General features: G+C 34.3%; 1 protein-coding gene across 2 annotated transcripts in view; it reads left to right on the top strand.

Annotated features, from left to right (window-relative positions):
• Btaf1 (B-TFIID TATA-box binding protein associated factor 1) overlaps positions 1-26,040 on the top strand; it is a 91,581-nt gene that overhangs the window by 23,506 nt on the left and 42,035 nt on the right. Inside the window, exons 5-14 of one of the 2 annotated variants that reach the window (XM_076834631.1) lie at positions 5,261-5,424; positions 8,239-8,375; positions 10,748-10,877; positions 11,147-11,215; positions 13,016-13,105; positions 14,033-14,128; positions 14,234-14,410; positions 15,763-15,903; positions 17,101-17,225; positions 19,826-19,946. In XM_076834631.1, the coding sequence (XP_076690746.1) occupies positions 5,261-5,424; positions 8,239-8,375; positions 10,748-10,877; positions 11,147-11,215; positions 13,016-13,105; positions 14,033-14,128; positions 14,234-14,410; positions 15,763-15,903; positions 17,101-17,225; positions 19,826-19,946 (1,250 nt within the window). The remainder of the gene's footprint in view (positions 1-5,260; positions 5,425-8,238; positions 8,376-10,747; positions 10,878-11,146; positions 11,216-13,015; positions 13,106-14,032; positions 14,129-14,233; positions 14,411-15,762; positions 15,904-17,100; positions 17,226-19,825; positions 19,947-26,040) is intronic. The other variant, XM_076834632.1, reaches the window with a different exon arrangement.

Raw genomic sequence — 26,040 nt, forward strand, 5'->3', positions numbered from 1 at the left:
CTTACAGAATCTATCTGGATATAAAATAAATGTTTTGGCCATTCAAGGTTGTGGCCTTGAGTGGAAAAACTTTGATGTTTTTAATGGATTTCTGTAAGTAAATAAGTTGCCCTTTGACTAAAAACCAAAACTGAATAGGGCCTTTTGTTTCTTGCTAATTAATTATCATTCAAAGCATTTTAGTTTTGTTAATCTCTAAACGAACTTCAATTTGTTCCTCTTAAAAATCGTCAGAAGCCATTTTCTCTTATTATGGTTTTTATTTAAAATATCTAGTTTATTTTTGGAGAGAATTAATAGGATAATTTTCTTAAGTTTCAAGAAAAGCATAGTTTTTTAGATAAGGGACATTGAACTCTTTTAAAAAACTATTTTGAAACCATTATTGGTAAACAGTAAGTTTACTAAGCTTATTAGAATATCAGATGTTATAAGAGATCCTTGATTCTTTTTCCACATATAAAAGACAGTATTTTCTTTGCCACTTTTTAAAAGTGTGTGTTTGGGTCTTATCCTGTAGATTTATGATTTCTTAGATCTGTGGAGAGCAATGCAAAATTGTATTTAAAAGAACAGCTCTTTAGGGCTGTAGCTCAGCGATAAAGCACTTGCCTAGCACATGTGAGGCACTGGGTTTGATTCTCAGCACCACATAAATAAATAAAATAAAGGTATTGTGTCCATCTACAACTAAAACAATATATTGAACAACAAAAAATAAACAAATAAAAATAAAGAACAGCTCTTTAAGTGACTCTGATATATAACCAGATTCAAAACCCCATTTTCTTGAGAATTCAGTATTAGTATGATAAGTCACACCTTGCTTGAACAGTGCTCATTGAATACCCGAAGATAGGGTTTTTTTTTTTTTACTTTAAATGACCTGTTTTTGTTTTCTCATATATGAATGTCTATACATGATTTGTCTAAGTTTGCTTTGCAGTTAAGTTGTGTTGATAATTTCCCTGTAGGACTTTCCTTGGAATGGGAGGACAAGTTTGGGGGTCAGTGTTTTTGAGACTTGTGATCCAACAGTATTTACCTTTGGATGCCTAGTTTTTTTCCTTTCTGAGTAGAGCAACCTTGCTTTCCTTTTTTTCTTTTAAATTATTTGGCACTGAGGGTTGAACCAAGCGGTGCTTTGCAACTACATCTCTAGCCCTTTTTATTTTTTATTCAGTGTCTCTCTAATTTGCCCAGGCTGACCTCCAAATTGCAGTCCTTCTTCCTTACCCTCTCAAGTGGCTGGGATTATAGGCATGTGCCACCTCACCAGGCTTGAGTAGAGCAATCTTTTAAAATTTTTTTCAAATAGCTTTATTGAAATATAATTCACATTTCATGCAATTTACCCATTTCAGCAAAGTATAGTTTTTTTAATTAGGAAGTAGAACTCTTAAAAGGCTTTATTTTTGGAACAGTTATTGCTAAACAGTAAGTTTACTTAGTTTAGTGGGTTTTATTATATTCACAGACATGCAGTGTCACTAGAGTCAGTTAAATCTAATTAATTAATTAATTAATTGACTGGTACTGGTGCTTGAAACCAGGAGTGCTTAATTACCAAGTTACATCTTCAGCCCCACCCCCCCCTTTTTTAAAAAATTTTTTACTTTTGAGACAAGGTCTCACTAAGTTGCTGAGAGTATCCCTGAGTTGCTGAGGCTGACCTGGAACTTGGAATTCTCCCTTCTCAACCTCTCAAGTCTCTGGGATTATAGGCATGCACTACCATAGCTGGCATCACAGTCAATTTTAGAACATTTTAATTGCCTCACAAAGAAACCCATATTTTTAAACTATTACTCTTTTATCCTCCTACTTTCTTTCTCCTTTTTGCTCTAAGAAACCATTTGTCTATGTTTTGACTATAGATTTCCTATTCCGGACCTTACTTGTAAATGAAATATGATATGTGATCTTTGGTGATTGGCTTCTTTTACTTAGCAGAATGTTATCCATGTTGTAACATATATCAGTATTAAGTAATTCAGTAGTAATTCTTATTACTCTTATGAAATGTATTAGGTTTCTTTAAAAAATTGTGGTAAAGTATGCATAACATAAAACTTATAATCTTAACTGTTTTGAAGTATACAGTTCAATAGTGTTAAGTATATATGTTGTTGTGCAATCAGTTTTCAGAAGTCTAAATATTGTAAGACTGAAACAATATACCCATTAAATAGAAACTTCCCACTTCCCCTTGCCCCAGCTCCTGGTGACCACCATTCTACTTTGTATGAATGGCTTATTTCACTTAACAGCAAGTTCTCTAGATTTATTCACGTTGTAATGTTAGAATTTCTGTCCTTTAAAGGCTCAGTAATATTTCATGTGTGTATAAATCACATATTATTTACCCTTTCATCCATCATTGCCACACTTTGACCATAGTAAATAATGCAGTTGGGAACACATATCTGTTTGAGTAGTTTCTGCTTTCAGTACTTTTGGTTGTATACCTAGGAGCGAATTTCCCAGCAGATAATATAATTCTGTTTTTGATCTTTTGATAAACTACTATAAGTTTTCCATAGCAATTGCATCACTTTATATTCTTACCAACAGTGTATGCAATTCCAATTTCTCCACATCCTTGTCAGAACTTTTTTTTTTTTGCATTGTTGAGGATGGAACCCAGAGCCTCATGCATGGTAGACAAAGTACTTTACCACTGATCTACTCCTTAGCCTTTATTTATTTATTTGTTTGTTTGTTGTCAGTGGACATTTATTTTATTTATATGTGCTGCTGAGAATTGAACCCAGTGCCTCATACATGCTAGGCCAGTGCTCTACCCCTGAGCTACAATCCCAGTCCCCTTGCCTTTAGTTTCTATTTATGTTTTTATTTTTGATACTGGGGATTGAACTTCAGGTCTCACCCAAGCTAGGCAAACATTCTACCACTGAGCTATATCCCAAGTCCTTGGTTTAGTTTTGAGATGGTCTTGCTGAGTTGCCAAGACTCCCTTGAACTTGTTATTCTCCTGCCCTGGTCTTCCAAGTAGCTGGGGTTACAAGCATGTGCCACCAAGCGCAGTCTAGGACAACTTCTTTTTTAAAAATAGTTTTATTGGTATGTTTTGCTCATCATATGACTGATCCTTTTCAAGGATACAATTCTACTTTGTAGTTTCTATTTCTCTACCAAGGTATCCTTCCATTCATTGTGATAGTATTTTCCTTAAATTGTAACAATATCTTCCTTAAATTGAGCACTGTTGTATTAGCTGCTTTAAAATTTTATAATTCCAACATCTGTTTGTATTGAAGTTGGTCTCCATTGTCTTTTTTTGAGAATGTTATGTTTTCTTGTTTCTTTGTACATTGTTGAATTTTGAATGTTATGCGGTGCAAGCTGGATTCTGTTTTATTCCTTTGAAGATTGTTATTGTTTTTGCTTGCTTGTTTGCTTTAGCAGGCATTTAATTTAACAGAACTCAGAATTTCAAGTTCAGTCTCCTTTGTGGTAGACAATAGCTCAAATCTCAGTTTTGGCTTTTAGATTTTGACTTTAGTTTCACTGTTTGGAATCTGCTCTGAGTCAGCCAGAGACTTGGTCTGAAATTACCCAGAATTTGGACAGCTTTCTCTTTGGCTCTGCCTTTTTTGACTTTTTCTTCCTAGTAACTGTTGTGGTCCCTAACTCTCTTTTTCTTTCTAGTTCTTTCTAGTTCTTCAAGCCAGAAAGACTTGCAGTTTTTGCAGTTTTTAGTTTATGGTAATTGAGGATTGAACCCAGGGCCTTGGGTGTAGTAGGCAAGTGCTCTACCCCTGAGCTATGTCCCCTTCCTTCCTTCCCTTCCTTCCCTTCCTTCTCTTCCTTCCCTTCCTTCCCTCCCTTCCCTCCCTTCCTTCCCTTTCTTTTTTTAAAAATGGGATCTTATTTTGCCCAGGCTGATCTCAAAAGTTACAATTATCCTTGACCTCTTAAGTAACTGGAATTATTTTTGTACATACCCAGTGATGGGGGTTTTAATCCAAGTTTTAGCTGTCCCACATTGCATGGACTGGATCTGTATTCAGTCTAAAAGCTACAGAAAGGAGAATCCCATCCAGTGCCATTCCCTTCTTCTAGCTGTTGTCAACTCTCATAAGTAAATGCCTACTTTTATTCCATTTTTAGTCCCTTCAGGTAGTTTTTTTTGGGGGTGGGGAGGCAGTACTGGGGATTGAACTCGGGGGCATTCGACCACTGAGCCACATCCCCAACCCTATTTTTTGTATTTTATTTGGAGACAGGGTCTCACTGAGTTGTTTAGTGCCTCGCTTTTGCTGAGTCTGGCTTTGAACTCATGATTCTCCTGCCCCAGCCTCCCGAGCCGCTGGGATTACAAGCATGCGCCGCTGTGCCTGGCCCTCAGGTAGTTGTTAAAATAACATTTTGACCAGGGTTGCTATCTGCAGAGGGTTATTCTAAGAGGAACTTACTCAGACATTACAAGAAGCAGGTCATTATTGTTTTTAAAACTAAAAAAATTTCAACAATATAGAGAGACCTCTTTTGTAGTTTCATTGTTTTAAGGCTCAATTTTTATTTTTGAAGTAATATCTTTTTGTGTATTCTGCTCTTGTCCACTGAAGGATCAAGGGTTTACTTGAAACATTCAAAACCTATTTTTTTTCCCTTATCTTTGTTATTTGGAATACATCATTTGAAAACATATAAAGGCCACATTTGGAATAAATATTTATTTGTTGATCTTTTCTGCTAAATGAAATCTAGATTTTAGCAGGGTACATGATACACACCTGTTATCCCAGCTACTTGGAAGGTTGAAACGGGAGGATCATAAGTTTGAGGCCAGCCTTGGCAACTTTGCTAGTGAGACCCTGTTTCAAAAAAGAACTGGGGACATAGCCTAGTGGTAGACTACCATTGGGTTAGCCCCCAATACTAGTGATCTGCTATTAAAATTGAGATTTTGTTTTGTAGTCTAGTTAGAGCTTTCTAGCTGTAAAATAAGATTGTTTTATTTCCATAAGAATAAATCTTATTATTTCATATATACTAAATAATGGATAATGTGACAATGAAACTATCTCAGGGAAAACTCTTAAAATGTTTTGTTAGTTAGAATACTATTTTTCAGTCACGGTTAGGCAGTGGATTTATGGGATGTTGATATTATTGTGAGTGTGATTCTTTTGGTAGAAGGGGTATAATGGTTTGTTTTAATGGAGTCTGATATGCATATAGTAGACATTTTCGTAACTGATTTGGAGGAAATGTATTTCTTTTCTGTTTAAAGGTGAAGTAGATCCTAAAGAGAGGATAGCACGTCAGCGAAAACTATTACAGAAGAAACTTGGCCTTAATATGGGAGAAGCAATTGGAATGAGTACTGAAGAACTCTTCAATGATGAAGATTTGGATTATACACCAACTTCAGCAGCCCTTGTAAACAAACAACCTGTAGGTAAAACATGTGGTTGTTTGTTTGCAAATAACACAGAGGGTTTGCTTCATTTCACTTATGCATTTGTAATTCTTTTTAAATGCTTTGCTTAATTTTATTATTGTTGTTTAGTGCCACTATACTGTTTTCATAAACAAAATTTATGTTTTTATTTATTCTTTTTGTGTGTGTGTGTGATATGGGGGATTAAACCTAGGCTTCAAACATGCTAATAAGCAAGCACTTCACCTATATCACTATATTCCTGTCCCTTTTTAAAAATTGTATTTGAGCCGGGCATAATGGTGCATACCTGTAATCCCAGTGGCTCCAGAGGCTGAGGCAGCCTCAGCAAAAGCACAACAGTGAGACCCTGTCTTTAAATAAGATACAAAAAAAAAAAAAAAATAGGACTGGGGATGTGGCTCAGTGGTCAAGTGCCCCTGAGTTCAATCTCCCCTATCCCCCCACCCTCCCTAATTGTATTTGAGATATAGGGTCTCTCTTGGTTGCCTAGGCTGCCCTGAAAATTGCAATATTCCTTCTTCAGCCTCTCGAGTAATTGGGATTACAGACATGTGTCACCACTCTCAGCATATAAACTAAATTTCTGCAGACAGATTGTATGGAGAAAGAAACTTAGCCTATCTCTTAAACATTGGACTGTTAAATAAAAGCTGTGGTGACCCTTTTAGGAGCTACTGGTATTGAAAGATCCTAGTTGCTGCATTTGTTCTTTCTGTTACTTTGTGTGTGTGTGTGTGTGTGTGTGTGTGTGTGTGTGTGTGTGTGTGTATGAATGAGAGAAAAAGTAATTTGGAGGAAGAGTGAGAAAGAAGAAAAGCTATTAAAACTATTGACAGATTTGATGATAGAGGTCTTCAGAGCTGTGATTTATGAGGAAGAATGTCCAAAAAACACTTTCAAACAATAACAACAAAAAAAGGATGTACAGTATGAATTAAAACATTTTTTGCCCATGTTCATGGACATATATGTCCCCATGCCTCATCAACAACCCTTTTAAGTTTCTTGTGCATCCTTCCTGCAATTTTCTGTACACATGCAAGTATGTATGTGTCCATTTAAGCCCTGTTTACCTTTTCCCACTTCATACAATTTAATATATCAGTGTATACAGATTGATCACATTCTTTTAGATAACTTCCTTTTGTTTTATTTTGTGGCTGTACAAAATAAAAGGCAAATAGAATCAGCACTTTTTTCCCTCTTTTCATTTTTTTCCCTCCTTTTTCATTGGTCTTTCAGTTCCCAATGGTTGCAAATGTGCTTTTTAACTTTTTTATTTTAATGCCACAGACTGTTTGAAGTTCTAGTAAAAGTTGTGGCTCTTTGCTCACACACAAGTAAAATACTACATTTCAAGGAGTTTAATATTTCTTCCTCATCCCCCAATATTCTTTAGAGCTCATGGGTCCCATTGAGAATTCCTGCTTATTTTGTTCTTTCTCTTTGCTGATTATATTTGCCTTATACTGGTTCTAAACCATTAGAATTTATGAAGTGTATTTTTAGGGCTAAGGCATGTGTGATGATGAATTATTTTGGCATAGAATAAAATGGCAGATACCAGTAGGTAAAAGGAGAGAGTATAAAGAGGAAGAAATTTAATGACAGCCAGGAAGGAATGGAAAGAAATGTGGTAGAAAGAGAAACATAAAGATGTATAAAAAGAAAGGAGATTTAATAAAAATCAAGTAATGTGATACTATGATGGATAATTGAGCATGGTATAAGGAAATGTATAAGGAGGTATATTTAGAGAAAGTGATCTGTAGACATCAGAATACTTAGATAGGGATGAATAATGATAATTTGGGATTTGCTAGGTCCATGTTTAGTTGGCATTATATGTTACAGATGTCAGGGGATGTTACGGTTAATAGTTGACTTATGTATATGCCAGTGCTTCCTAGACCAAAACTGCAGCAGAGCATCACATTAGTAACATACCCAGTTATATATGTATAAATTCTAGTTGAATCATATAGTTTGTCACAGATTTTTAGGCATGGGTTTAAATCATTTCTATCACAGATTCCTCCCCACCCACCCACCTACTATGTTGCCTATGCTCAAACTCCTGACCTCAAGTGATACTTCTGATCTTTCTGCCTCTGTCTTCCAAGTAACTGGGATCACTGGCACAAACCACTGTCCCTTGTTTATTACACAGTCTTTATTAGTATCTCACATGAATAAAAAAAGAGAGCAAAACAAGTAGGCAGTGAGTGGTTAATAGGGCTCAGTTACCTATAGTGTACTAGACCAATTAATCACTTATGGCTTAATTATTTTTTACTTTTTTTCAACAGACGATGATTTGTTTCTTTTTTTGGCATTTTATTTTTAAAAATTTCTTCTCTTTAGATATACATGACACTAGAGTATATTTTGACATATTATACATACATGGAGTATCACTTCCCATTCTTGATGATAATATTTCTTTTGTGGACATTCTTTATTCTCATAACTTTTAATTGGTAATGTGGTTATTTTGAAGTCTCGCCTCTTCAAAGCCCTTTTTATGGGTTAGCATTCATTTGTGCCATGTGTGTGGCATAAAAAGTTAAAAGGTGTATCTGTTGGGAATTGGAAGAATAAGGAAGGAGGAGGAAGAAAATGAAATTATGGTACAGCTATACAATAGAATAGCATAGCATAGGACTGTTAAAGAATGTGACTGATCTGTATATACTGAAATTTATAGTATAATCCTCTGTAAATTAGTACTCTACTGAGGCTGAGACTATAAGTACTTATTTTAACCTCTGAAGTTCAAACTCAGCATTCTTTTACTCTTTTAGATGCTCCAGGCAGCAGAGTTGATTGACTCAGAATTCCGAGCAGGAATGAGCAATAGACAAAAGAATAAAGCTAAAAGAATGGCCAAGCTTTTTGCAAAACAGAGATCCAGGGATGCAGTGGAAACTAATGAGAAGAGGTAGTAATCTTTCTGTTTTTTCACTTAAAACAATAATGTTGTGTAGTTTAAATCTATGTCTGCTTGATTTGTAAAAAACATTTTGCTGTTTTTTGTGTAATTGGGGAGTACTGTTTGGATTGTTTTTCTTAGTTGTCAGAGAGTATTTACTGTTACTGGGGATAAGACCGCTTCCCTAGAAAAGTCCTCCTGAATAGATTTTTTGTTTGTTTGTTTCTAATTATCAGCTCCAAATGAGGCTAAAGATTACAAAGGGGAAAGAGTATTCCAGGTGGAGGGAATAAATGTAAATGCCTTAATCTTGAAATATTCAAGAATCAGAAGGGCAGTTTGGCTGGGAATAAGTGGATGAAAGGGAGATTAGTAGAGAAGGATTTCAGAGAGGTGGTCAAAAGATCATAAGTTAAGAATACTGCCAAGTAAAGTGAGAAGTATTGTCAAGGTATTGTATCATCTCTTCCCTAGGCTGGGCTTATGCTAAATTGTGGTAATGATCGAGAATTGCTTACTCAAGCTTGTAGAAAAGAATTCTATCAGTTTGTTTTTTTTTTCCTTTTTTTTAAGAGAGAGAGAGAGAGAGAGTTTTTTAATGTTTATTTTTCAGTTTTCGGCAGCACAACATCTTTGTATGTGATGCTGAGGATCGAACCCGGGCTGCACGCATGCCAGGCGAGCGGGCTACCGCTTGAGCCACATCCCCAGCCCATCAGTTTCTTAATGAGTTAATCAAAGTGTTATCTGTGTGTGGCTTGGACCAGTGGGTCTCAAAGGGTAGTTCAAAAATGGCTTCCTCCAGATGTTCTCTGAGGTTCTTAATGTCCAGTTTTTTTGACCCTTATTTTTATCTGTTAAATCAGAGTCTTTGATTGGTGTTCAAGAAATTTTTGAGTAAATGATGAATTAATAAACATTGAAACTCTTATAAAATTAGAACTTTATAGGCAGATAGTAGTTGTTGCAAATAGCAGTACTTTGTTGTTTTTCTGTTCATATAAAGATAAAAAGTGTTTATAGTAGTTGTTTAAAAGCTAAGCACCAATGAGCATCCCTTGGTAGAAATTTATACTTGGGGGCTGGGGATATGGCTCAAGCGGTAACCTGGCATGTATGGGGCGCTGGGTTCGATCATCAGCACCACATAAAAATAAAATAAAGATGTTGTGTCCACCGAAAACTAAAAAATAAATATTAAAAAAATTCTCTCTCTCTTTCTCTCTCAAAGAAATTTATACTTAGGATTAAGTTTTGTTTTATTAAGGGTTTAAATTTTATTGAAATTAACTACTTTTAAAGTGAATAACTCATTAGATCATAAACAAGTTGATCTAAATGTTCCAGAATATTCCAGAATGCAAAAAATTAAAATCAGAAGCACTTCTTGTCCGAAGCATTTTGGATAAAGGATAATTAGGTTACTCTTAGTAACCTAATAAATGTTCCTACTAGTTTTTATTCACATACTTTACCCAAAGATTTGAGTGTTGGAAAGACAGACTTATTTTTCAGAGTTTACAAATCATTCATCCCACTAAAGTTGTTAAATACTTTCTATCTGCCAGGTACTGTTGTAGGCCCAGAGTATTCAGTAGTGAATATAATAGATTAGAATTTCTGCCATTGGAGCTTAAAGGGAAAGAAAGATGTATAATGAGATATGTTGTGTTATATATGTTTGTCACTTTAATGATAAGGGTTAAATGTGGAGAAAAGGATAAAATGAGGAAGAAATGTGGATACAGAATTTGAAATTTTAGATTGGATGGCCTGGAAGGGCTTCACAGAAGTGATTTCTGAGTAAGATAAGAAAGAAGTAAGAGTGGCTCTGACTATCTAGAAAAAGACATTCCAAATAGAGAAAATTATAAAAGCAAATATCTAACAATGGAGACACACCTAATATATTTAAGAATGTAAAGTGACCAACCAATGTAGCTAGATTGGGGAAAATTAAGGGAAGAATAATAGAGGTTGAGGTTAGGGAGGCTCAGATTTCTTTCATGAACCCGGTATTATTCAGCATATTCGTTTTCTCCAGAATACTGAAGCCTAAAGAAGATGGTGTTATGCTAGGCCAGATTACATTGTTGTAGTTTAAAAAGGAATGGAGCTGGTTCTACGGGGGAAGAAAGAGTGATCATTAGATTTGGCATCCAATTTGAAAGGAAGCATTCATTGACCCATAGAGTGGTGGGATATATTTGGCTCAAAAAATATTAAGTAGTTACTTTCAGTTATTTGATACATGAGATTTTTAATAAATCATATAAGCAGAATATGCTAGAGCATTTATTCAAGTGATGGATTTTCTTACATTCATTGTGGTTCACATTATCCTTTGCCTACTTTTTGAAATGATGTCTTTTATTTTTTAGCAATGATAGCACTGATGGGGAGCCAGAAGAAAAGAGACGGAAAATAGCAAATGTTGTTGTTAATCAGACTGCAAATGATTCCAAAGTCTTGATTGACAACATTCCAGACAGCTCTTCCTTAATTGAAGAGGTACTACTGAAATAGCCTAAAGTGTCTGTTAAAATTGTTTATAATTTCTGAAGCTAATGTCCAGTTGAGAGTACTGAATAATTTATCAGTTGAGAAATTTTATTGGTAAACATTTTGCATCTTTATTACTAAAAAATAGTTATTTTAAAAAAATTTAGAGCTTAATTACTGCCACTTAAGCCTACAAATGAATAATACTGTTATTGAATTACTAAATGTTAGCATAAAACAGATCTTTTAAACTAGTAGTAACTTTCTTTCTTATTCAGACAAATGAATGGCCTTTGGAAAGCTTTTGTGAAGAACTTTGCAATGACCTTTTTAATCCCTCCTGGGAGGTAAGATATCTTCATTACAGTTTCTCTGGGCTCTTATTTTTTGTGCTGATGAAGGAAACAGTGTCTTGACCCAGTATACTTTGTCAAGGGTCTCTAATCTTCTCTAGAGACTAGGACATCAGGGCACATCATATCATTGACCTTGAAGTAGAAAAATTAAGACTGGCTTTTCTCCTTTTATATCCTTTTAGTCATACTTTAAAGTGAATTGTTTATTTCTTTTCATTCTGTTGACTATAATCTAAAAGCATGCATTTTTCTCCTAGGCATTGTTTCCTTTTCTTTGAATGGATAGTTTTGATTAATCAAGAACAGTACTTTCAGAGGTTGGGGATATAGCTCAATAAGCCTGTGCTTAGCACGCACAAGACCCTGATTTTAATTCTCTACACACAAAAAAAAACAAGGAGTGGTTTCAAAACCAGTTTTTCACCCTCAAAAATATTCTTCAAAGAAAATCTTGAACAGAGTTCAGTATGTAAGAAAGATGATAGTGAAACATTTGATTGAATTTGTTGAATTGGTAGTCTTAACCTAGTCTGTCCCCCTTTGGCCCTAGGGTAACTAAAAAATAAATTTTTTTTTTTTTTCCTTTGGGCTTGGGAATGTAACTCAGTAGTAGAGCACTTGCATACTATGCATTATCCCAGCACAGCGAAGGGGGAAAAAAAATGCTTTGAAAGGTTTTAGCAGCATTTCTGTTCTTTTATGTACTCCTGTTGATATTCAAGTCTTGGCTCAAATGAGGTTTTGAGTATGGTGTCAGTAGCTTTTTTTTTTTTCCTCCCTTCCAGATGACACTGGAGAAAGTATCCTTACCTTCACTAAGAAAGGCGATTTATCCCAGGGCAACAGTAAAGCATTAGTCATGAGACATTTTGTTGAATTTTCATTTTTTGGCACTTAACACTGATTACCTTGGAGCTTTTACCACTGAGCCACATCCCAGTCCTTTTTATTTTATTATTTTTTAAAAATTTCAAGACAGTATCTTGCTAAGATGCCAAGGGTCTCTTAGAGTTGTTAAGGCTGGACTTGAACTTCTTATTCTCCTATATCTCAGCCTCCTTAGTCACTGGAATTACAGGCATGTGCCAGAGCTAGAGCTTATTTTTGATGCATATAGTTCTAAAATATTGTTTTGAGACTGAAAAAAAAATATAATGCTTTCTTTATTCTCCCTTTTCCCTTATTATGGATAGTTCTGAAATGCAGATAGGAGATAGAGTGACAATCATGTGGATTTATATCGTAGAAAGATTTTTAGAATAGGTGTTTTTGTTGTTGTTGTTGTTTGTTTATTTTTGCAGTACTGAGGAATGAAACCAGGATCACTTTACCACAGAGCTACATCCTCAGTTCTTCCTTTTTTGCAGGGGGGATGAGGGAGAACTAGGGATTGAACTCGGGTACTCTACCACAGAGCCACATTCACAGCCCTATTTTGTGTTTTATTTAGACACGGGGGTCTCACTGAGTTGCTTAGTGCCTTGCTTTTGCTAAGGCTGGCTTTGATTCTCCCGCCTCAGCCTCCTGAGCCACTGGAATTACAGGCGTGCACCATTGTGCCCAGTGCCCCGCCCCCTTTTTAGTTGTAGATGGACACCATGTCTTTATTTTTATTTATTTATTTATTTATTTTTGGTGTAGTGCTGAGGCTTAAACCCAGTGCCTCACACATGCGAGGCAAGTGCTCTACCACTGACCTACAACCCCAGCCCTCCCTTTTTCTTAATTGAAGGAAAGATTGGTTTCTTTAAACATTTCATCTCTGACATTTGCTTCTTTGGTTCTTTTTAGGTTCGACATGGTGCAGGCACTGGACTAAGGGAAATTCTTAAAGCTCATGGAAAAAGTGGTGGTAAAATGGGAGATAGCACTTTAGAAGAGGTAAGTGTATTAAAGCTCTGAATATCACCAAGTTTTTTAGTAATTGGTTTGTTTTTCTCGTAGAGGGAAGTGACAAAAGTATGCATCATGAAGTAGGAGTGAGGGGTAAATAATAGGGAGAATTATGAGTGGTAGAGTGCTTACCTAGCATGTGTGAAGCACTGGGTTTGAATCTCAGTGCCTCATATAAATAAATAAATAAAATGAAGATCCATTGATAAACAAAATTTTTTAAAAAATGAAGAGGCAAAAAGGAAAGATAGGATGTTTGTTTATAAACAGGAAAAATGAGTTTGGGGAAGGACATGTTTGGAAACATTGAGTGGGAAAATATGTAGAAGCAAGAGTATTTGAGCAAGACATAATGAAGTGGAAGAGTAAGGTGAATAAGAGGTTAGTGAAAGGTTCGAGAGTAGCATGATTGTTGTAGCATGAGACACTGGTATTAGAATAGTAGATATGTAACAAGTTTATTTGATACCTGAGCAACCTTAAGTCATTAGTTTCTCTTTGAAGTACAAGTAAGAGAATCCATCAATTTAAGACTTTTTATATACTATGTAGGAGTCAAATTAAATCAGCAAAGAGGATATACTTAATTTTTAAAGGTAGTAATTAGAATGGTTCTACTTTTTGGTTATTGTTCATTCGGCTAAAATAGTCTGTCCTAGGGGCTGGGGATGTGGCTCAAGCCGTAACGCGCTCTCCTGGCATGTGCGGGGCACTGGGTTTGATCCTCAGCACCACAAAAAAATAAAATAAAAATGTTGTGTCCACCGAAAACTGAAAAATAAACATTAAAAATTTAAAAAAAAAATAAAATAGTCTGTCCTAGTATTTTATTTTTATTTTGGATCTAAGTTATTCCTAAAGACCTATTTACAAAGTGTGATTTTTGTTATTAAAAAACTGATTATGTTTTGATAGATGATTCAGCAGCATCAAGAATGGTTGGAAGACTTAGTTATTAGACTCCTTTGTGTTTTTGCATTGGATAGATTTGGAGACTTTGTTTCTGATGAAGTAAGTCTCATCAAAATGAAGCTTTTGCCCAGTCAAATTTTAAATTATAGAAAATAAGTTTGTATATTTTTGCAAATATAACTTCTCTTTCTTTCTCATCTATAGGTTGTAGCACCAGTTCGGGAAACTTGCGCTCAGACATTAGGTGTGGTTTTGAAACACATGAATGAAACAGGAGTTCATAAGACTGTGGATGTGCTGCTAAAATTACTTACACAAGAACAATGGGAAGTTAGGCATGGTGGTCTACTGGGAATAAAATATGCTTTGGCAGTTCGTCAGGTAAATCCTTCATGGTTTGAAGCATGCTGGGGGTGGGGGTTGTTCCTCTTAGTTTATTTTCATTAACCACACAGAATGGCTCCTTAATGCTTTGGACCAGCTTTTCCTCTCTTGTCTTGTTCATGATGTAAAAGAATTGAAAACTCCCTTCCTGTCCTTAAATACAAGCTCACAGCTTTTTGAAGTTTTCTAAGGTTTTTTTGTTTTGTTTTAAATGACTGCCAACAACATGACATTTCCTTGTGATTTTTGCTTGTTAACTCAAGGGCTCTCTGTACCTTATTTTCTTCTTTACTTCCTTCCTTATTTTTCCTGGCTCTAGTACTTTTTCCACACCCATCACCCTCACAAACAAAAACTGCTTTTCTATGTTGTGATCTGTAGCCCATGTAGAGAACAGCAGTGTTTCTTACAAATGGAAACGCCTTACTAGTTTTAGCTCTCCCTATTTCATAGCAAGACCAATTCTCAGGGAGACCCCTAGTGTATGATCAAAGAAGTAGTTTCTGGGTGCCGGTCCTACTGGGGAAAATGAGAAGAGATTAGATGGGAATAGTGAGAAGCAGCAAGGGATGCCTTTTCTTTTTCTCTTCTCTCATACCTGCTTTGGTTGTCCCTGACATTGAATAAGAAATGGAGCTAAGGTTCTACCCTGTGTATGTGTGTGTCCATGTTCACACAGAAAATCTGTAATCTTGGGCTGGGGATGTGGCTCAAGCGGTAGTGCGCTCACCTTGCATGCGTGTGGCCCGGGTTTGATCCTTAGCACCACATACAAACAAAGATGTTGTGTCCGCCAAAAACTAAAAAAATAAATAAATAAATTCTCTCTCTCTCTCTCTCTCTCTCTCTCTCTATATATATATATATATATATATATATATATATATATATATATATATATAAAATCTGTAATCTTATTTAGGAAACATCTTCAGATATTGAAGACACATCAGTAATAAAGTACTTAATATCGGGGCTGGGGATGTGGCTCAAGCGGTAGCGCGCTCGCCTGGCATGCGTGCGGCCCGGGTTCGATCCTCAGCACCACATACAAACAAAGATGTTGTGTCCGCCGATAACTAAAAAATAAATATGAAAATTCTCTCTCTCTCTCTCTCTCTCCCTCTCTCACTCTCTCTTTAAAAAAAAAAAAAGTACTTAATAGTCTTTCTCACATGGGATTGTTTATGTTGGCTTCTACTGATGTTATTTTTCTTTTCTGTGGGTGTGATTTTTAAAAATATATAAATGTTGGACTTTATGCTATCACATGGCAAATTTGATAGAAATGTTTAAGCACAACAGTTGTACTGTAGAAAACTAATCAGTTTTGATGTACTATTTTACAGGATGTAATTAATACTTTATTGCCTAAAGTTTTAACTAGAATAATTGAAGGACTCCAGGATCTTGATGATGATGTCAGAGCGGTTGCTGCAGCATCATTAGTGCCTGTAGTTGAAAGCCTAGTCTATCTTCAGACACAAAAAGTAAATTAAACTTTTTAGTATTTTTTGTTTGTTGTTGTTGTTTTCTGTAGAGCATATTTACATTTGGGATATGGATTTTTTCCTCAATTTTCTTGTGACAGATATCCTCTGGTGCATGTAATGTTGAATATATATGTTGTCCCTGAGAAGAATGAATTGTGCCTGTTTACTCTCTTCCTATACATAATATACAGAGACATTCCTTGAGAGGAAAGAATTTCTCCTTATTTTTTGTTTGTTTTTATTTTAGTTTTTGAAATAATTTTTAATCTGGTTTCATTTTTTTATATATATATGATAGCATTATGCATTACAATTTTTATTACACATATAGAGCACAATTTTTCATATCTCTGGTTGTATACAAAATATATTCACACTAATTCGTGTCTTTATACATGTATTTTGGATAATAATGATCATCACATTTCACCATCATTTATAATCCCATGCCCCCTTTCTTCCCCTCCAATCCCTCTGCCCTATCTAAAGTTCATCTATTTCTCCCATGTTCCCTCTCCCTGTCCCACTATGAATCAGCCTCCTTATATCATAGAAAATATTCGACATTTGTTTTTTTTGGGATTGGCTAACTTCACTTAGCATTATCTTCTCTAACTCCATCCATTTACCTGCAAATGCCATGATTTTATTCTCTTTTATTGCTGAGTAATATTTCATTGTGTATATATGCCACATTTTTTTAATGCATTCATCTATTGAAGGGCATCTAGGTTGGTTCCTCGTTTTTTTAAGTGATTGTTTTAAGTTATATGTGATATTCCATTTTATCAAATCCAGAACACAATAGTTAAATGTGTAACTAGCATTGTATTTTGAGCTCAGAAATTAAATTTGTCTTTTCATGATGGCTAGTACCATTTTAAATGTAGCAAGATTGCTTTATATAAAGGGGCATGTCTTGTATTTCTGTACAGTATCTTCAGAGTTTAGTTTTTTATATAAAATACAATATTGGCTATTTTATTTTCTGCCCAGTGTGAATATGGTTAGGAAGGGAAATGCCAAAGTAGAGTTTAATGGCACTAAAAAGAGGGATAGAGATATGTTAATAGCAAATAATATCTCCCTCTTAACTTTGTTTAAAACTGCCACTATCAAAGTTAATTTGGATTGGTAGGGCTTGTGAAATTTTTGTGTAAAGTTGATAACTTTTCTTGAAAATTGATCTTATAGGTACCCTTCATTATAAATACATTATGGGATGCTCTTCTGGAATTAGATGATCTCACAGCTTCAACAAATAGTATTATGACTCTTCTTTCATCTTTGTTAACTTATCCTCAGGTCCAACAATGCAGGTAATTATTTTTGATTATTATTCTTTACATACCCTTTTCAAATAATTAATCTTAAGAGTAATAAAATTTAAGTTGAGGATGGCAAAGATCACAGGCAGCCCTTTTCTCCTTATTGTAGCCACAACACATTTGGGGCAAGAAGTTATTTTCAGGGATAGGCATAGCTTAGTAATAGAGTGTGTTTGGCATGCACAAGGTTCTGAATTCAGTCTTCCATGCTTCTCCTCTACCCCCAGTTTCCTTATCCTAGAGTTACTTTAGTTATGTAAGTCCATAAAATAGTTCACTTTAAAAACATAATCATTACATATTGTTACCGGCTTTGGTCCCATAATGTAGACATTATTTAATGATATTAAGTTTATAGGATTATACTTGACCATCAGCTTTCTATTTTCAAAAACTTTCTTTCTGTGAACTTTTTTTTTTTTAATATTTATTTAGTTGTAGATGAACATATAGTATCTTTATTTATTTTTATGTGGTGCTGGGGAATGAACCCAGTGCCTTACACATGTGAGGCAAGTACTTTAGCACTGAGCTACAGCCTCCAGCCCCTGAACTTTTTCTTTGTAATGTTAATTTCCTCAATTCTTATTCTTGATTTCAGTAATTTCTTATCAGAAAGTGAATACATAATACTATTATGCTCAAAGGCAGAGATTAGGTGAAGCCAAAAACATACATCAGAAATTTAAAGTTAATGGCTTTGATATCCTGATATTTAATGTAAAGCTCAGTTAATTAGTGTGTTCCCTATCTTTTAAGACTGGCTCCTAAATATTATTGACTCGTTCTATGCAAGTTTTAAAAATTCACAGTTGAGAATGTTAATTACTTTTCTTTGTGAGGGCGGTCAATGAAAGTTTGTAAAATTGTGACTTAAGAATGTGCTGGCTTATAAGTATTTCCAGTGGAAATTAGATGTATAAAGAAACATGTAGAGAAGCTCTCAAATAATATGACTTGCTTTTATTTTAACACTAAATTTAGACTAGTAGGACAGCACATAAGTAGGAATAGCAAAATAAGTGTTTGTAAAAACAGAAGAGAGAAATTGAAGTGGTGGTACATGTATGGGGTTTCCTACTTTTTGTATGCTTTAATTACTAATGAAAATTATAGGAATTAAGTGAGTTTATCCGTATGAAAACTCTCCCTAAATTGCAAAATGCAGAGATTTTAAATTGCTCTAAATCAAGAGTTGGTAAAGTTTTTCAGTGAAGGCACAGATAGTAAATATTTTTGGTTTGTGAGTCAAACAGTGTCTGTCACAACTACTCCATTCTGCAGTTACAGCATGAAAACAGCCATATAAAACCCATAAAGGAATGAACTTGCCTGTGTTCCAATAAAACTTAAAAAAAAAAAAAAAGGCTGGAGTGGATCTGACATTTATTTGCGCCTTATAGGATGGTGTCAGAAAAACTAGATAATGTAAGAAAATGAAATGATGTTCTGAAAATTCTGGGATATTGATGTGAAATAATGTAGTTTTCTAGGCTTTTATTTGTTTATTTCAAAATTGCATTATTAGAAATTTTGCTTCATGTGTGTGTTATTTGGCAGATACTTTGCAGCTTATATAAGAAGGGATGCAGCATGTTTTTTGGTGCATGAACAATTATACTATTAACAAGACATTGTTATAATGCTTTATGTATTTTAAGTCTCTTATGTCTTTGTGTGCATGTGTTCAAACTAGAATTTTATAAATGAACTTAGTACATGTGTAAATGAACTGAAGTGCAAGAAGTAATGTTCATACAAACTTGCAAGTAATAAAAATAATATTAAAAGACAGGAGTCCTGAGAGGAAACATTAGAGATGAATAGATAAGAAATTAATCTTGGCATGTTCTTTTTTTGTTCATGCCTTTTTCTACAGAGGTGTATATTTCAAATGCTACTTATGAATCATTTCCTAATTCTAGGAAACTTTTACAACTGACTCATGAATGTGGCAAGAATCTTATGGCTCAAGTTAGCATAGACTTCTCTTTTCCCATTTAAAAACTAATATGTGAGAAGAAAAAAAAAAAGGTTTTCTAACTTAGTAATGCTAAACCAGGATAACAAATTTCAGAGCTACCATCATACTATCTCTTGCTCCTTAGATACATGGCAGAGATGGCCTTAAAGGGGGGTTAAACTTAAGTGCATCTCCCATTGGGGTTAGCCATGGGGCTGGAATAAGGATTGGCAAACCTGATTTTGTAGCTAGAATATGTGTCCCATTTTCCTTAGTAAACATAGTTATAAATATAGTTATTTTGGAAAGTTCTAACTTCATAAAGGGTATTCATGGCATTAGGGCCAAAGAAAAACTTTCTTTCTGCTGCATTTCCTCTGACTCTTGGTGCTGTGATAACAGTTTTGAACGAGGATGTTAAGGGGCTGGGGATGTGGCTCAAGCGGTAGTGCGCTTGCCTGAATGAGGATGTTAAGTGAATGTTCATATGCAAGTAAGATAGAATCATCTTTTATTCATCAGAAAGACACTTGATATCAGTATCATGATCCGCATGAGAATGATATGTAGGTACTGTATGGAGTTTCAACTGAGAATGAGTAAGATTAATTTGTGTCTTCTTTATTAGTATTCAGCAGTCACTTACAGTTTTAGTTCCACGTGTCTGGCCTTTTTTGCATCACACTATATCATCAGTTCGAAGAGCAGCATTGGAAACTCTGTTTACGTTATTATCAACACAGGACCAGGTAAGAACTAATAACTGTATATAGCAGTCTTGGAATTTATATAAATTAATTTCATAAAATAAACCTGATCATTAGCTTTCCCTTGCTACATATTCAATGATCAGAATGTTGGGCCTATATAGAAGAATACAATCACCATGAGGGCAGAAATATTTAAATATTTAGTTCTAGTTGTATTCTTAGCACTTGGAGTAGTGCTTAACACATACAAGGTCCTCAGTATTTGCTGAATGATTGACTAGCCCCTCCCTATAGAAAACCTGTTATTCAGTCTTTGCTTGCCTTGTATGGTTGATAACTGGTGATTGGCAGAACTTATCCCAGGTTAGAAAGACTACATTGGAAGCTTTGAAGTATAGCTCTTAAAGACTGACCACTGAATTCCCATATTATTGCCTTCTCTTTAAGTTTACTCTTAAGAGTATGATATTTCCAAGGAAATATACTTGAGGAGTCGCATATTGAAATACGTACAGGGATCCTTTAGGTAATATCAGTGGGTGAATGTAGTCTGTGGTGAGCTAATGAGTCCTGCCCTGTTTTAAAAGGCTTCACACTCCTATTGTTAAAATAACCCCAAATAGGTAAAACAAAATACCTGAGGGGAAATATCAGTAAGGAATCTATTGTTAATAGCGTGCTATATTGTACTATAGTTTGGGCCAGTCATCTTTAAAAAAGCAGTGGTTAACTTTTTTAGGTAATAGATTATTGCATGAATAAAATGTCTCTCTTGTGTCCATTAACCATGTGTTTCCATGTGAATTAGGAATATTCTATGTAGATTTGTTTTAACCTGCAGCATGATATTGTGTCAAACTGTGAATAAACATTTGTAAGTTGAGTTTTGCCTTATTTTGATTTTGTCTAATCAGAATCTTCTCTGCAGAAAAACTATCAGGTGTTTTATAATTCTCTGTTGATCAGGCATGGGTTGATATGACAACTGGCATGTATTGTTCTTAATTTTCATTTCATTTTCGTGTAGTTTTATGATTTTTTTTTTGCCTAAATATTTCTGATGTAATCAGTCTTAAATATACTTTAGAAAAACCTCTCAAAGCTGTCAAATCTATTCCTTCTACTTGATCTTTTTTTTTTTTTTTAACATACAGATTTGATTTTTAAGAGTAATTTAGATTTATAGAAAAACTAAGGGAAAAGTAGAGTTCCCATATACCCTTACATCCCTTCCACTATCCTCACAATTTCTCCATTGTTAGTATCTTGTATTGGTGTGGTACATTTATTAAAATTGATTAGCCAATATTATTAGCAAAAGTCCTTATTTTACATTAGGGTTCACTCTTTGTGTTGTAGATTCTCTTTTTTTTTGACAAATACACAATAATAACATATATCCAGTTTTACAGTATCATCAGAGTATTTAAGCTGCACTAAAAATCCCTTGTACTTCTTGTTCATCCCACCTTTTCACTCCCTTAATTCCTTGCAACTACTAAATCATCTTAATGTCTTAGTTTTGCCTTTCCCAGAATATTATACAGTTGAAATCATATAGTGTTCAGTCTTTTTCATATTGACTTATTTAACTTAGCAATATGAAATTGTTTCTGCTATCTTTATGACTTGGTAGCTCATTTGTCACTGAATATCACTGAATAATATCCCATCATATGGACATATTACGGTTTATTTATCTATTTACCTACTTTAGAACATCTTGGTTACTTCAAGTTTTTGGCAATTAGGAATAAAGCTATTATAAATGTCATTATGCAGATTTTTTATAAGTTTTCAACTCCTGTAAGTTTCAAGGAGCACAATTGCTATATAATATAGTAACCGTATATTTAATTTTATAAGAAATCACCAAATTATCTTCCAAAGTGACTGTGATTTTACATTTTACTAGCCATGGTTTAGAGTCCCTGTTACTTCATACCCTGGCTAGCAGTTGTTTATTTTGGATCTTAACCATCCTTGTAGTTATGTAGTAGTATTTCATTGTTTTAGCAGTTTCCTAATGACAGATGATATCGAACACCTTTATATGCTTATCTACCATCTGTCTGTCTTCTTTGGTGAGGTGTCTGTTCAGATCTTACCCATTTTTTAATTTTTTTTTTTAGTATTTTAGTTGTAGTTGAACACAATACCTTTATTTTTATTTATTTATTTTTATGTGGTGCTGAGGATCGAACCTAGGGGCTCGCAGGTACTAAGAGAGCATTCTACCACTAAGCCACAACCTCAGCTCTCCTATTTTTAAATTGGGTTGCTTGTTTTATTCTTGTTGAATTTCAAGATTTCTTTTTAGCAGGGCGTGGTGATGCACACCTGCAATCCCACCTACTTAGGAGACTGAGGCAGGAGGCCTGCTAGTTCAAGGCCAACTTGAGCAATTTAGTGAGATCCTGTCTTCCAAAAAAAAAAAAAAAAAAATGGATAGAGGTAGCTCAATGGTAGAGCACTTACCTAACATGCACAAGGCCCTTGTGTTCTATCTCCAATACTTTCAACAAAACAAACTTTTTGAGGGCTGGTTGTAGCTTAGTAGTAGAGCACTTGCCTAGCATGTATGAGACCTGGGTTCAACTCCAGCACTATATGTGAATAAATTAAAAAAACCTTTTTGATAGCATCATTAATGAAATTTCCCATTGTGTCTTGCCTTTACCTTCAGAGTATCTTTTTTTTTCTTTCTAGATATATGTGACAGTAGGATGTATTTTGACATGTTATACATACATAGAATAACTATTACTTCTTCGGAGTATCTTTTTACTGGGTAATGCTGTCATTGAAACTTAATACTGCTGATTATAGGTCATTGTGTACTTTGTCACTGCCCTGAGTCTTCCTCACAGTATCCTTACCACTGAAGACTGTAGCTGTGGTTAATTATTCATCCTCAGTACATTCTGCTTTTGACCTTCATAAATGTCCTTTTATATCCTTTACTACTTTTGTTTGATTTTTTTTTTTTTTGTTATGTTTTTTCAAATAGTAGTATAAAGCGAACCCTTAAAAAAAAATCTTTTAGGGGCTGGGCTGTGGCTTAGTGGCAGAGCGCTCACCTGGCATGTGTGAGGCGCTGGGTTCAATCCTTAGCACCACATATAAATGAACAAATAAAATAATGGCATTCTGCCCATCTACCATTACAGAAAAATTTTTTAAAAGAATCTTTTACAACTACAACCATTATTACTTTTGCGGGGGGTGGGTGGGTTTAAGTAGAGAAAAGAGCAAGGAATTAAATCATTCATGTTTTATCATCCACAATTGGCATTTGTTTTAGTTTTTATCTTATGGATTTACATTATTTAAGAAAATTTAAAAATAAGTTGTAATCTTGTTTAAATATCACTTGTTTTTTAATTTACCTACTTCTTTCCTTTTACATGTTTATAGAAAATATTATCATTCTTACTCCAGTGCTTAGTTTCAATACAGTCAATAGTTTTTCTGGAGGGAGAGGATTAAGTCTTTGAACAAAAATTTGGGGGAGCATAGCTTCAATTATTTGCAAAGTTGTTAGTAGTTTGTCGTTGACTCTATATTAGAATTAAATTCCTCTCTTTCTTGGTCTTCAGATATCTGGCTTTTATCAATTTTAAATCTACTTTTAATCTGTTTCCATATTTATAGTCAGGAGTCAATAAAATATTCCAATTCTATCTCTGTATCACAATTATAATTATGTTCATTGATCAGAATATCTTTGCACATGTCTCATCACTCTGCTTTTGCAACTCCCTATCCTCACCCTCACCTTACTAAATGTCAGTTCTCCTTCTGCCTCTGAGTATCCCTTCATGGAATAAGTCAAAATCTTTAGTGCCACAAATCTATTCCAACTTTAGTAACTCATTGTGATTTTTCTGTATTTAAAATATTATTTTGATAAAAGCATTAATATGCAGTGAAAACTTAATTTTTATTTTTAATCTTGTGATCATAGCACATGTGCTAAAGATCAAAATAAACCATGTTTGAGGCAGTTACTGTATTCTTCACAAATTATCTGATACTTATTGATTGATTCAATTCCATGATCTCTTACCTGCAGTTCTGAAATCCAAAACTTCTTGTAAATTGAGTCAGTTTATAAAACTATTCATTTGATTGCAAACTATACTGAATAGAGGCTCTCTACTCTTTTTTTCCTTCTTAATGGACCTATTCCTATATTTTGCTTCAGAAATAATATATTTCATTTAAGTACTGCCTCAGACTTATTGGATGTTTACATTATGTACAATACATACAACGTCATTATTCTAAAATTTGAAAAGTTCTGAAAAAAAAAATGTTTTTAACAGTGATTGAACCCAGGAGCACTTAACTACTGAGCCACATCCCCAGCCCCTTTTTTAATTTTTTTATTTTTAGATGGGGTCTTGCTAAGTTGCTGAGGGCCTCACTGAGTTGCTGAGGCTGGCTTTGAACTTTCGGTCTTCCTGCCTCAGCCTCCTGAACTGCTGATATTACAAGTGTGTGTCACTGTACCTGGCAAATTCTGAATTTCAAACACATCTGGCACTAGGCAATTTGGATGAGAGATGTTAACCCTCTAATGTTAAAATTTATGCTTGCTTTAACTTGCTTTCCATTTTCTGAGCTGCTTCCTTGCCGTTTATCTCATCCTACTATTGCTGAGTAGTTGACATTCTTATATAGAAACAATCATAAATTAAAGATTATTAAATTATTAACATTAAATTAAACTAGAGCATTTTGTTACCACTTCAATGGTATAATGAAAAGATCCTTTAACTAAACAGAAGGATCTGTGTTCTAACTTTGATTCTACTATCTGTTGACTTCTTGACCTCAGTCAAGATTATTTAACTCTTTTTGGTTAAATCCCTATGCAGCCTTCCTCAGAATTGTATGGATTAAGTGAGATAACATATATGAAAGTGCTTTGAAAATGTTAATACTATACAAATATAAATAATTAGTAGTTCGGATAGTAAAACACTAACATTTGCACTTCAAGAATTCTTTTCTTATAATTTGGTAATCTTATTTATATTCTTGGATATAGCATATTTATGTAAATATTTATATATTTATGCAATATTTAAAAGTGATATTAATAATAAAATAATAATCATCTGAGTTATTATTGGCTTGTTTTATCCTAGGAGATGTGCTAAACACTGTATATGAAGTGGCTACTGCTATTTTTATTTTGCATTTGAGAGAACTGATGATCAAAGATTAAGAAACTTTCCCAAACCCATATAAGCTACATAGCTCACAGTGAGCTGCTTACTTCAGATTCAGATTCAAGTCTGACATTCAGCTTTTTAACCTACATTTTTTATAGGGACAAAATGGATTAAGTATTGGTTGAATTGCTTTCCCATTTCTGAATATGAAGTCATCTTACATACAAAGTAAGAAAATGAATCTCACTTCTGAATTATTAGTAACTGTTCTGGTTTCAGTTTTTCATGTATCCAGCTATTATTCTCAATAATTCCAGAATAATTAGGTAAGGTCAGACTTGACCCAGCATACTGCTGCCTCATAAAGATTGAAGCTTCTGTTCTCTTGAAATTATTCTGATTATCTTTAGTAATGTTTTTGTTTTCCCTGATAAAATTGGAAGACTAAAAAGGAAGATGTCCAGATTTTTAAATTTTGCCCATTTTAAGTATACAGGTATATAATTTTCTAAAATGTCTTTAAATAGAACCACAATTAATAGTTCATGAAATCTTATTTTCATTATATTTCCCTGTGGCATACCATCACATCTGTGAAAATGTTATAATTCCTGTGTCTTTATTAATGAGTAATGTTAGCATGTGGAAGTGTTTTATACTCCCTAAGTGTACTCTTGGGGAGTACAAAATAGAAACTCCTAAGAAAACCAAACCGGTTTCAGTCGGTAATTACTTACAGTGAAGATGTGACTTTTTTTTTTTTTTTACTGTGCTATTAGCTTGGTAATCAAACCCCCTTGCAATGGTGTATCTATGAATGTGTGTGTATCAGTGAACCACTGATTTGAGAAATGAATAATGTCATGTATCCACAATTACATCACAGAGAATAGTTTTATTGCCTTAAAAATCTTTTGTGTTTTACCCATGTCTCTGTTCTTCTCCCTGGT

The sequence above is a fragment of the Callospermophilus lateralis genome, chromosome 15 (assembly GCF_048772815.1).
Source record: "Callospermophilus lateralis isolate mCalLat2 chromosome 15, mCalLat2.hap1, whole genome shotgun sequence".
NCBI classification, from domain to species: Eukaryota; Metazoa; Chordata; class Mammalia; order Rodentia; family Sciuridae; genus Callospermophilus; species Callospermophilus lateralis.